Genomic DNA, 12,409 nt, shown 5'->3' with positions numbered 1-12,409 from the left:
TTTTTAGACGAAACGTGCGTGTGGCTTAAATATTAAATTTTAATCCCGGTATCTATGATGAGTTATTTGTACTGTTATCTAAAGTCCGTCTCTCTATATGTTGAATTCGCCACAGGACATTAAGCAACCAACAATCAATCAATCTATGCATGTTGTTGTTTGTTTTTGCTGTATCTAAGTGTGTCTGTTGTTGTGTTGTTTTCCTTTTATAGTTGATGTGTGTCCTCGGTTTAATTTTGATACCTTGATTAGAATTTTGCCTTATTTTGTTACTTGTCAATTGAAGTAATACTATGGAACCGCCGTAGATTACTTCTATCTATTCTTTATCGAATATCTTTTTGAACAACAAAGTAATCGTTTAAATCCTAAATAAAGACAAATAACCATTCTGTAATATTTATTTTTTTGTTTTTTTTTAGATCTGTATTGGTTGCCTGTTCTTGTACACATATAACTGTGTTAGATATACAAGTTGTAATGTATTGTAAGTCATACGCTAATAATACATTTTAAATGCTGAGTATGGAAATATCATTATCATCAGCCTGGAAACAATATGGCTACATTATGGATAATTAGAAACAATTGATTTTATATGTATGGATCACAACAACTTTAAAAGAAATAAACTCAAATTTGTCAGTTATATATCCAAATAAAGTAGATTGCTTCATATTTTGATCATGTGTTATATTCATTTGTACAGTGTACCAAAGCTACTCATTTCAAAACGGACTTAACTCCAATATTAGATTATAATATAGAAAGTAAAACACCAGATATCATGTAGGTTAAACATGTTCATTTTCAGAAAGAGAAATATGTATCGTGTACAATATTTATACAAAACTTACTTTTCTGACAGGTTGATCCATCATCATAGTAATTATCCATACACCGACAATTGTTTGTATCACACTTTGCATTACCATACTTTATACAATTGTCAAAATTATCGAAAGAACATAGAATATCTCTAACTGTTGATTCACACGTAATACACAGTAAACAGATCAGACAAATCTACAAAAATACACAAATTTGTATACAATCAATTTTTACAAACTCCTGTTCGAACAACCAATTATTATCATTATTATATCAAAAAATTACTCACCGTATGGGGGATATATTGTCTGGACATTTTACAAGATAATTTCGATAAGAATAGGGAAGTACTCCTTACTAACAAACATTATAAGTAGGTTTATAATTTTGAAAAATCATCTTCAAAACCGTTTATATTATATCAATACAGGTGAATTTATTTTCAAAACAAGATCATTCAGAAAATTCTTTTCATCAAACGGTTGAAAACTGATTCTTTTATGTGAAGTGACTTCGTTTAATTAAATGCAATATTCATGTTTTCACTTAGACGGTTATGCAAAAAGATGTACACATTATACCTTATGAATAAGTTTTGATATATATTCTGAAAAAAAAAACCCAACAGACGTATTATGTATAAGAGGAAGAATACGGCTATCAAGTTATACCAAGCCTAGATAACTTATGAACGGCTCTTAATCGTTTTGTGTCTAGATCTGTAATAAAGGAATAGAATAAAGACACTTAATGCTACAAAAAATCTCAATAAAGAAAAAAAAGGGAAAAAAGAGAATATTCCTCAGCAACAAAGAAATAGTTGTATGCAACCAGTAAAAGATATACTTAATTCTGATTACTTACGAACTTTATTTGGAAATCAATATCACATCGATAAACATTTCAGGTGTTTCTAATTACTACCACAATTTTATATTAATAAGTATTGTAATTTTCATTGTTCTATCATGTAATGTTGTAATTTTACTGTTAAATTTAACATTTCCATAATGGCGGGAGGTTTGGTTAGCCACAAAACCAGGTTCAACCCATCATTTTTTTCTTAAATGTTTTGTACCGAGTCAGGAAAATGGCAATTGTTATATTATAGTTCGTTTCTGTGTAACATTTCAGTGTTGTGTTTCTGTTGTGTAATAGTTCTCCCCTTATATTTGATGTGTTTCCCTCAGTTTTAGTTTGGAACTCGGATTTGTTTCTTTCTCAATCGATTCATGACTTTCGTACAGCTATTGGTGCCTTTATTTCCCCCAAAAAGAAAAAAAAGTATTGCCGTTGGTGTCTGCAGTCTTGAAAGATTCAAAAACCACGTGAGTATTAATTCGTCAATAATTATTAAAAAGGACATCATAGGCCTTTGTTTTGCTAGGAATTTTACAATTTTTTGTCAAAAGATGTGTGTAGAGTTTGTTAAAATAATGTAAGCGATAATGAAAACGCAATCGAAGAAACCAAGTTCATGAAGTGATATTTTAGCATAAGTTCCCCTTAACGTTGTTGCTGTAACCATTAATATTTGATCGAGGGATTGCTTCGAATACAGTTAATTAGTTTGCGGTTGCGTATATAGTACCTTCACAAGTATTAACATACAACAAAAACAGCTGATGATAAACAACACATATGCAACAATAACTGTTGATAGGAATACAGAATGTCGTATTTGTATACAAAACAAAAGAAAACAACTATCGGACATATAACTTTTGATACCTTTAAAAGATGTACTGTTGGAAAGTATGACTACCCCTCTGTGTTATTAATTTATCAAAAACAATATCTCTTACTTTGATCTAGAAAGTCATCACGATGTTCTGCCGATGCATAATAAATATAAACTGTTGAAAAAGCGGTATGTTTAGCAAGAATTGACTATACATGTCATATTGCAAAGGCTTAAATCAGGTAAACATATTTATATATCTGATGTATATATGACAAACTTCCTAATGCATTTTATTAGCCGAACATTGCAGAAAAATCTATTCAACTATCACAAAAAGTATTGAATAGAACAAGTTTATCTACGCATCGAGGTCATTAATTGTTGAATGTAAAACGCTTGTTTACATTGCATATAATAAATATAATTTAGTGCATAAAGACTCAATTGAATTCAATTGTCTTCTTTTAAAATTTTAAATGTAGTAAGTATTATTTAATTTTTAATATACGTTGTACCAACTGAATCGTGTGAGAAGAATTATATATTACGTACATTTGAATACGACTTTGTGATAGTTTTCTTTAATGTGCAGTTTTATAGCGTTACAAATCAAGAATGATATGCAATCTTATGATTTATTACTTATGAGTGTGTATATGAAAATCTAGAAAGGAATGAAACAGAAGCAGCTTGACTTTAAATATTGTTTGCACTCGAATATATTATAGTAGGTGTTTTTGTGTTAAACAAGTATACGTTTTCGTACAGCAAATACGGCGAGTTCGTTTATATTCGTGTATCAAAACTAAAGATTTCATTTACGTGGATATTTGTTTCATTGTTTTGGGGAAAAAATGCAAACGATATTTAGACAATTTGTACTTTATGTAACTGGAAAATTCATAAGAACCCCCGAAATAAACAAAAATAATTATTCCACGAAAAAACAAAAGTTATTCTCCGCGTTTACTCTTTTAGGTAAATCAGAGAAATGAACAGATTATCGATCCAGTTATCATTTCGGGATATGGTGAACACACCATTGATTGACAGTTGTGTTATCGGCAATACGTTGTAACAAATTGGTCTCTATGTATGAACTAAACGCAACGACTATTATCCTCTATAATTTTACGTTGTTTTTATAATATAACAACGATGTTTTGGATCATATCGTAAATCATAACACTTGTTCAGTGGATCAGAGAGAACTTGAAAACAAAGAGTACTGAAACCTATGCATAGCAATTTCCCTTTTTCCAAATCATAATCCAGACGCAAATCACCAAGAATATACTGTCAAAAATTATCAGAGATTTGAAATAGAGGTGAACGATACCAGAGGAATAGTCAAACTTATATAGATCTTAAATCAACTGACAACGCCATGACTAGAACAGAAAAAGACAAAAAGACAGATAAAAGTATACAAGACCCAACATAGAAAACTGAACAAAATACGATACGAACTCCATCAAAAATTTGAGGTGTTCTCAGGTGCTCCTGAAGAGTAAGCAGAATTTTCTCAAACGTTTTGCAGTGGAATAAACGAGAATGATCTTCGTCAAATGAAAGAATAAATTTCATTTTTTGTGGGTGTTCGCACATTATAATCGAATATGCAGCAATTTATCATTGACATCGACTGATGGTGTTCGATTTGGCTACCTTATCTTGCATTTGATTGAACGAATTAAAAAAATTCCTTTAGTTGAAATAGTCACAGTAGTTGATTGTGAGAGGTTTAGCTTGTTATAAAACCAGGTTTTATCCACAATTTTCTACATAAGAAAATGCATGTACCAAGTCAGTAATATGACAGTTGTTATCCATTCGTTAGATGTGACTATGCTTTTGATATTGGCATTTGATACGGGACTTTATATTTCGAGTATTGCTCTTAGTGCAGAATGTTTGTGAATTTATCTTTTTTTATTTAACATATTTTAATCAAATGATCTTTCACCGATATGCTTAATACCAAAGACATGTCATAAGTATTCCTGACTTCTTGTACATACGTTAGTCAGTCAGTCAATGCATTTCAATGTTGTATTATTTCATTTTTTTCCGCTGGGAAAGCAACAGACTAGTGTTGCGGATGATTTTTCGTCTCCTATTACCTTTTACACTCTTGATTTAGATTGATGTTGTTTTGTTACTTGATTTCTTTTTGTAAGAAATTTGATGTTTTTTTGCTATTTAATTTTGTTTCTCCTCAATTGAGCAAGATTTGATCAAAAGTTGTTTCAGTCATCATGTTTGTCGAAGCGAGTAGACAATTATCGACCTTTTTTCTTCTTCTAGCTTCCACGTTTATAATCGGAACACTAATTCTTACAACTGTTCATCTGCAGCATTGTTGGTATATACCATAAAAAATCACCGTATTGTTTTAAATCTCAGGTTGTTAGTGCAGTAGATTCATTATTATTCTTTCAAAAAAGTAAAGTAATAAAAAACCGAACTCAAAAAGGAAAGATGCAGTGTGAGTGCCAATCATACACATCACACAATTGTCATATTTCTTACTTGGTACAGGAATTTGCTGATGTAGAAAATGGTATATTGAATCTTCATGGTTTTACAACTAGGTAACTCATTCATTTGTATGACAGGCGTATGGCAAATGTTGAAGAGTTTCTTGATAGAGAGGAATCATGAATTACATACAAAGCAGTACACATATGTTTAACGTTAGCATGCATGAATAGTTGACTTTCCTTTTTCGGTTATGTATTTTCTTAAATGTTGTAATGGAATATTTCAGCTATAAACTTAGAAGTGAGGACAATGTCCTCACTGTCAACCATGTTAAAGTTTTTGGTGGTTATTTTTAAGAAGTTCGTGTCTGAAATAGATGAATCCCAGTTTATATTGCATTCAGTCGATTTAGAGAAACCAAGAAAACTGTTTGTTATCTCTCCTTTTTTATTGAAATATAAATGTTAAAAAAATTTCTTATCTTGAATTCATAATTGGTCTGTCGAACTAGTGATTGTGATTTTATATTTTTTAACTGAATTTTATAAACAATAAAGATAGTTAATTTAAAATACTTTATTACTTTTAGTTTATTCTACAAACAAAGCAGGTACACAATGATATGTGCATGCAGGTATAGAGACATATAAATTTTTGCTCAACTATGCAATTGAACTCATCAGAGATATCAGTATAACATGGTGATTGAATCAATAACAGATAAGAAGAAAAACCAACAATATATCTATTCGGTGTATACCCATCATCTCTATTGATTGATTAGGAAAATAAGGAGATGTGATCATATTAACAATTGCATGAATTTCCCCAAATTGCCAAATAAGGTAGCTGTAAGCAATTAAAAGCAATAGTACCGTCCTGTCAAATAATTTTATATCTGAAAGTCTAGTTCATTACGGAAATTAGCACTGAATAAATATCTCGCAAAGTTTCAAAACTTATATATCATGGTTCGAATGTCCTTTTGGAATATTGTTGTTACTTTGCTGTGTGGTTCCATAATACAAGTGGTTGTTATAATCCTCTAAATCTGCTTTTTCCCCAAAGGCAGTGTAATGTTTGTTGAATGAATAAACGAATCGTTACTGTATTAGCAACACCAATTGTTTAGAAAAAACCACATGGTATACACATATATGAAAACAAACTATGATTTTTTTATACTGTGGTTCACGTGTATCCAAGAAATTAAAAGATAATAATGCTCCTCCAATTATAACGAATCGACAGTTATTCTCATATTGTCTTGTTATTGAGTAATGAGTAATCGCATATTAATTGTCTTGTTATTGAGTATTCTCATATTGTCTTGTTTTTGTTGGATGTTCTCAATATATTTTGTTTGTATTGATTCTTCTCTTTATGTCTTGTTTGTTCAGAATGTTCTCTGTTTTTATTAATTTCCTTTTGTGTTGTTTGTGTTGATATTTCTCATACTGTTTTTTTTGTTATGATGTTTAATGTTGTGTACTTAATAAACGCGCTAAATAATTTAATTCAATGGTATGACGGTTTGTGAATGAACATGCGAAGTGCAAGATGAAATTTGTTACAAATAATAATATTCATGCAAAGAAGGTCAAAATACTTTTAAGGTATCATATTTTCATAATGTTTTTCTATGGTATGTACTCGGCCAATCTGTTCATATACATTTGGACTGTCTTTTGCTCCAAGATCTTGGTAAGATGATACATTGTCCATTCCTAAGTCTTCGTACTGGTCTCCACTGAAAAGATAATAAACTTCAAGGTTGTGGATATTACTTTATTTATTGTGTTATTTATAAAATGTAGTACTAGGTACTGTTAATCTAAAAGTATATGATCTTGTTTTGTTTTATCTGATTTATGGCTTTTGATGCTTACTAAATTAATGGTTTTGGTATTCTCTTCCGTGTGGCTTAAATATTTTCAGATAATTGTAAGGTTTGGTAAAGTGATAATTCCTACATTTGATATTGTCTAAAAGTAATTCAAAGACCACTGCTGACAATACATTTCTCTAAATGCACACATGGTGGGTAGAAATTGAATTCGATTTCAAGATATTATGCTCAAACCTAGAATATATGACAGTGTTGTTGATATTAAGTCTTTTTTCTATAGGAAAGGTTTACCGTCTGTTCATATGGTATCTTTTCTGTCATCATTTGAAGCCTATCTCTCCTCAAATCGTCATACTTTGCATTTCATTTATTACGTTGTAGTCAATGATAAGGCATTTGTCCACTATGACAATTATGTGCAGTAGACTTAATTTCATATAACTTTGCAGTGTAATAAATTATGGTATTTACATCCAAATCTCTAATTTAAAAATTTGATACACGATCATTTGTTTAATGAAATAAATCACCAGCAAATACTAGGCCTGAAGGAACTTTCTACTTACAATTTTGACTCTTCACGTTTATCTTTTGAATCTGTTAAAACAATGTCGAAAATGTAAAAAACAATTCCAGAAAATACGCCAACAATTCATTTAAATCGATAATTCGATATTTCACACAAAAAATCAGGACCAATCAAGATAAATACTTTTTGTCTTCTTCTTCTTATTATAATTATTTTAAACTTTTGGTATTCGTGGTTCTTATTCATCATCTCTTTTTTTTTGTATTGACAAGTGAACGCAAAAGTATAGGTGGAAGCAACACTTACATAATAAAATTAACGGTACCAATTTTCTTGCACCAGATGCACATTTCCACAATACATGTCTCTTCAGTGATGCTCGTGGCCAAAATATTTGAAATCCAAAGTTTATATAAAGATGAAGAGCTATAATCCTAAAGGTCCAACAAGTATAGCCAAATCCGTGAAAGGAATCAGAGCTTTGCATGAGGGAGATACATTCCTTAGTTTATAATAATTTATAATTTTTTTGTAACTGCAAATTTTAATAACACAAAAAAATCCGTATTTTCATGCCAGTACCGAAGTACTGGGTATGTTACATAACATGTTTGTTATCGTTTTTTTTTTGTTGCATTACATTTTAGGTTATGAAAAAGTAAATCAATTGTTGATGTTTATACGACAGTTTTTTTAATACAGACACCAATATTTGAATGTTAACAAGCATAGAGTGATACCAGCAGATACTGTATGGTTAATTGTGTTCACTGTAAGAATTTTAATCTATAATGATGTTACTTGATAAATATTTGTTGTTACTTAATCATTGTTAATATACCGATATAATGTAAAAAAAATATGTTATTTTTGGCTGGTTTGTATTGCATTTATATTTGATGAAACTGATCTAGATCAAAAGAGGATAATTTTTTTAACAGATTCTTGTTGTTTAGATATTTTACTTTTAAGATGATGATTGCCTTCTGTTCATTTTGCCCAATCAACGACTTAAGGTGTGAAAATTTGTCTAATGACAGACTAAATAACTTTGTATTGATCGCAGATCATTTGTTTGTATAATTACACTTAATGCAAACTAGTACTAAAATTAAAATGCTAACACTTACTTGACGGTTTAGAAGTTTTATTTTTTCTGTGTCTCCGTAAAAACCAAAAGATAAACACGAGTACAAAAACACTACATAGAACACTACCAACAGCAGCTCCCACTACTGTTCCAATTGAATATCCTGTATTTGACAATGGTGCTACAAATATATCACTCCATAAAATCGTATATATTGATGAAGGAGCTAATAATTAAGAATTATATGTTATACTATGACACTCAATTATCATCCAGGTTGGCTGGAATTATGTTGCAGAATATCTGTGTCATAAACGACCACATAAAATCCAGGTCAATCCTTTCCCTTGAGGGTGAAATTATCGAATGAGATTAATCACTGTCTATATATTTACATGGCGACACGACAGTTATCAGATGTGGATCCGAGTGTACACACCCTCTGGAACATCTATTATCATCCTCAGTTATTTGTGTGTTTCAAGCTTCTTAAAAATTATTTTCTGTGCAGTGTTCTGTGAACTTGGCTGATTTTAGACGTTTTCCGTTTTTTTACCATGGCATTGTTAGCTTTTCTTCGACAAGGTGATTTTTGAATATCACCGTGCTACCCTTAGTTTATTTTTTCCAGATGACAATGCTGCATTTTGTCAACTATATCTTACTATGAATTGAGAATGTAAATGATTTTGGAAGACTGGAAAGTACTTTTATATGGCAAATGAAAGAGATTTAAATTTTGCAAATTGTCAAAAAGAAAAGTATCTATAATTGAATATTTTTAAAACTAAAAGATCGTTTACCAAGCTTTTTTTTAAAGAAAAATGAATGGAATCATACAAATCTTCTAGCATTAACGCAACATACAATAATATGAAAACATTATTTGTCTTTGATTTTTAGTTAACATTATTGCTTCCTTGTTCAGCATCTGGGACTATAATCTTCATAGTCATGTTTAGTATTAACATATGCTACGTATTTTATATTCTAATGTTGACAAATAACGCAGTAATGACTCGGATGATGTTGGACGTGCTTTTGTCTTATGTGTTACATTTTGGGCTATATTTCTTGATTATATCCAATACAATTCCAGGCTGCCGGAAAACTTAGTTCGTTGTTATTATAGTGTAAGTGTATTTGTATGGGAAAATTTTTCTGACATATTATGGCTTTTTATGAATAAGATCGTTTCATTGTTTATTAAATGGAGACTAATATTTAAAATAATAGTATAAATCTTGGAGATCTATAATGCAGATGTCTTAACGCAAGCTGAACTGAATCCGTGAGATTTTATGTACAATTTGTTTTCTACGATGTAAACACAGTTTTACAGTTACATATACTGGTATAAGCAATTTGAAAGCTGTTAAAACTTACCTTTATTTGTTGATGACGCGAAATATATTTTCTGTAATTTTTCTCCGTGTTGGTTAAGTATGTTTGCTGCATAAAGCTGTTAGAGAGAAACACAGTATTTATCAATCTGTGAATATTCCTTCACTCAAAATACTGAACATATGTTAGAAAATGAACAGAACAGGCTTTGTTCGATTTATCACTGATTACAATATACATTTTGTGTCTGCATTACAGCATGAAGTATCTACGTTTGCGAGGAAAATACCTGCAACGTATTACTTTGGAAGTAAATACTGAGGTTTATACTACTTAGTCGTCTTTTTCAATGTTTGTTTTTCCTAATACTGTCTTGTCATTCTTTCAAAGCAAAAAAGATTTGATTTAGCGTATCATCCTGGTTTTTAAAGTTAATATTAATTTACGGCTAATACGAAAATGACTTCTGATGGCTTATAAATTTAACAATGATTTTGATTATGACAAAATTATGACGTTGATGATACATCTCCCATTTTATAATAGCCTTTTTTACATAAAAAGCTTAAATAACTTATCTGATGAGAGTCAATAAAAAAGGCATCAGACGCACACAATTGATCTAAGTCGTATGACCTTTCTCATAAAGGGTCGTTTACAGTTGTAAGCGTTTTCATAGATTTTTACATGTACATCTCTAACTTTTAATTAGTTTGGTTTTGGAATTCATGAAGTATGTTAATCTAGAGAAACGTGTAAGACGCATTAAATTAATGAAATGTTATTTCTTTCATCGGATTTTGTAACAGCTACTACATTTAAACTCGAATATGATTTTATAATAATTTTATCGTAGGTTTTGATATGGTTCTGTAAACTGCCTTCAGTGCAGTATTTTGTCAACTGTTGTTTGTCATTAGATTTGTACATGTATCTGCATTTTGAAATAGTCGTGTCTTCTTTTGCTGATGTCCTTGGAGTAGTGCTTGCGTCGGCAATAAAACCATGAAACTTTGATAATTATTTAAGAATTGAATGCTTTTTTTGTTACTTCATTAGGGTGTAAAAGCGTTGACCAAAGTACATTTAGTATGAAGCGCAAATATTGACGAACGATCAACGCTTTAACAACACAATTTAATCACTAAAAGAAGCATTCAATACTTATAATTACATTTATTTAGCTAGGATCATGAAAAATGATTTTTATTGAGTTTTTTTATAAAATTTACGTGTGCACTTTTATTCGGACCTCGTGTCATCAAGAATGATAAATTTTATTGTGTAATGAAGTTGCTTAAGGAATAACGCGAGATTGAAGTGTAGCCAATCAGAATAACGTTTAATAATGTAACATACATATAATGTAATTATAAAGTCTGATTTTGCAATTCTAGGTAATGATGTAATAATAATCAGATAATTGTCTAATTCTTCATTTGCATTTTATATGCTTAAAAGGTAAAACAAAGCTAAACTACTTAAATCATAAACACATTCAAATCGGAGAGTCAAATGGGAAAATCAAAAGTTAAAATATATCAAACGAACAGAAAGCAACAATCATATTCCTGAATTGTTACAGGCATCTTCTTAGGTAAGAAATTGTTGATTATTATAAAACAAGAAGATGCGGTATGATCATGATGATTGCCGATAAGACAACTGTCCACAAGAGAAAACCATAAACCTGGTTTTATAGTTAGCTAAATTTCTAACTTCTATGACAGTCACATAAAACACTCTCACCTCAACTTTGTAGTATCTATCTGGTGTAATGTAATAAAATTGCTGGACCATCTCAGATTCTGCAGGAATAGTTTCAACTATCGTTATCTAAAAATAGGATGAGACAAGATATATTTTCTAACATATCAAAAAGAAGATGTGGTGTCATTGCCAATGAGACAACTATCCACAAAGGACATCTCTATTTACAAATTCAAAAAGCTTTCTACTGATAATCGTAAAAATCAATAACCAAAGCATTTTAAATGTAATAAGTCTCATAATCAAAGATAATTGTTTAATGATATCATATTATCCGTCATGGAAGATGTCTGATCACCGCAGTTATTTTTTTTTATTCATTTTCATTCCTTGCATCTCTGATGAATTTATTTACTTGTCAGTTTTTATGTTTAGTGTTTTGTGTATAGTTTTAGTCTTTTGATCGTGTCTTTGTTTTCCTTGTTACGCTAAAATATAAATTCAAATTTCCCTTCCTTATCTTCTTTACAGTAATACTATTTCGTACCTAGTCATGTTTTAAAAAAAATAGCTTTGCAAGGTTTGACTGTCATTCTCTTATATATTGATTCTTGATAATACTTTTGTTATTTTGGTTCCTAATTGTTTGATCGTAGTTCTATTAAATACCAGATATTAAGGAAACATTTATCGTACAGATGATTTCATTTCAAATATATAATTAGAGTATTGTGATTTCGGACGTTAATGCCAGGACAGATATTTACAAGGTTAATTTTAATATACACATACCCCACTGATGTTATGCTTAATTATATACTTTTTAATGATACTGTTTCTTTCTCTCAATAAAGGTATAGCCCATGACACTTGCATTGTCGTGAAAAC

General features: G+C 30.1%; 1 protein-coding gene across 1 annotated transcript; it reads right to left on the bottom strand.

Annotated features, from left to right (window-relative positions):
• Positions 1-6,610: 6,610 nt before the first annotated feature.
• LOC143048856 (uncharacterized) lies at positions 6,611-11,626 on the bottom strand. The gene is made up of 5 exons (XM_076222725.1): positions 11,561-11,626; positions 9,854-9,929; positions 8,508-8,648; positions 7,415-7,445; positions 6,611-6,749 (listed from the first exon to the last, which is right to left on the bottom strand). Exons 1-5 carry the CDS (start codon positions 11,609-11,611, stop codon positions 6,611-6,613), a joined length of 438 nt encoding a protein of 145 aa, XP_076078840.1. The 5' UTR covers positions 11,612-11,626.
• Positions 11,627-12,409: the final 783 nt, after the last annotated feature.

The sequence above is a fragment of the Mytilus galloprovincialis genome, chromosome 10 (assembly GCF_965363235.1).
Source record: "Mytilus galloprovincialis chromosome 10, xbMytGall1.hap1.1, whole genome shotgun sequence".
NCBI lineage: Eukaryota > Metazoa > Mollusca > Bivalvia > Mytilida > Mytilidae > Mytilus > Mytilus galloprovincialis.
This window is presented reverse-complemented; position numbering and strand designations above follow the sequence as displayed.

Coding starts and splice junctions, on each gene's coding strand:
- LOC143048856 (XM_076222725.1), bottom strand. CDS start 11,611: ATGGTCCAGCAATTTTATTACATTACACCAGATAGATACTACAAAGTT. Junction 9,930..11,560: donor ATAGATACTACAAAGTTGAG/GTGAGAGTGTTT, acceptor TCTCTCTAACAG/CTTTATGCAGCAAACATACT. Junction 7,446..8,507: donor TAAAACTTCTAAACCGTCAA/GTAAGTGTTAGC, acceptor TTGTTTTAACAG/ATTCAAAAGATAAACGTGAA.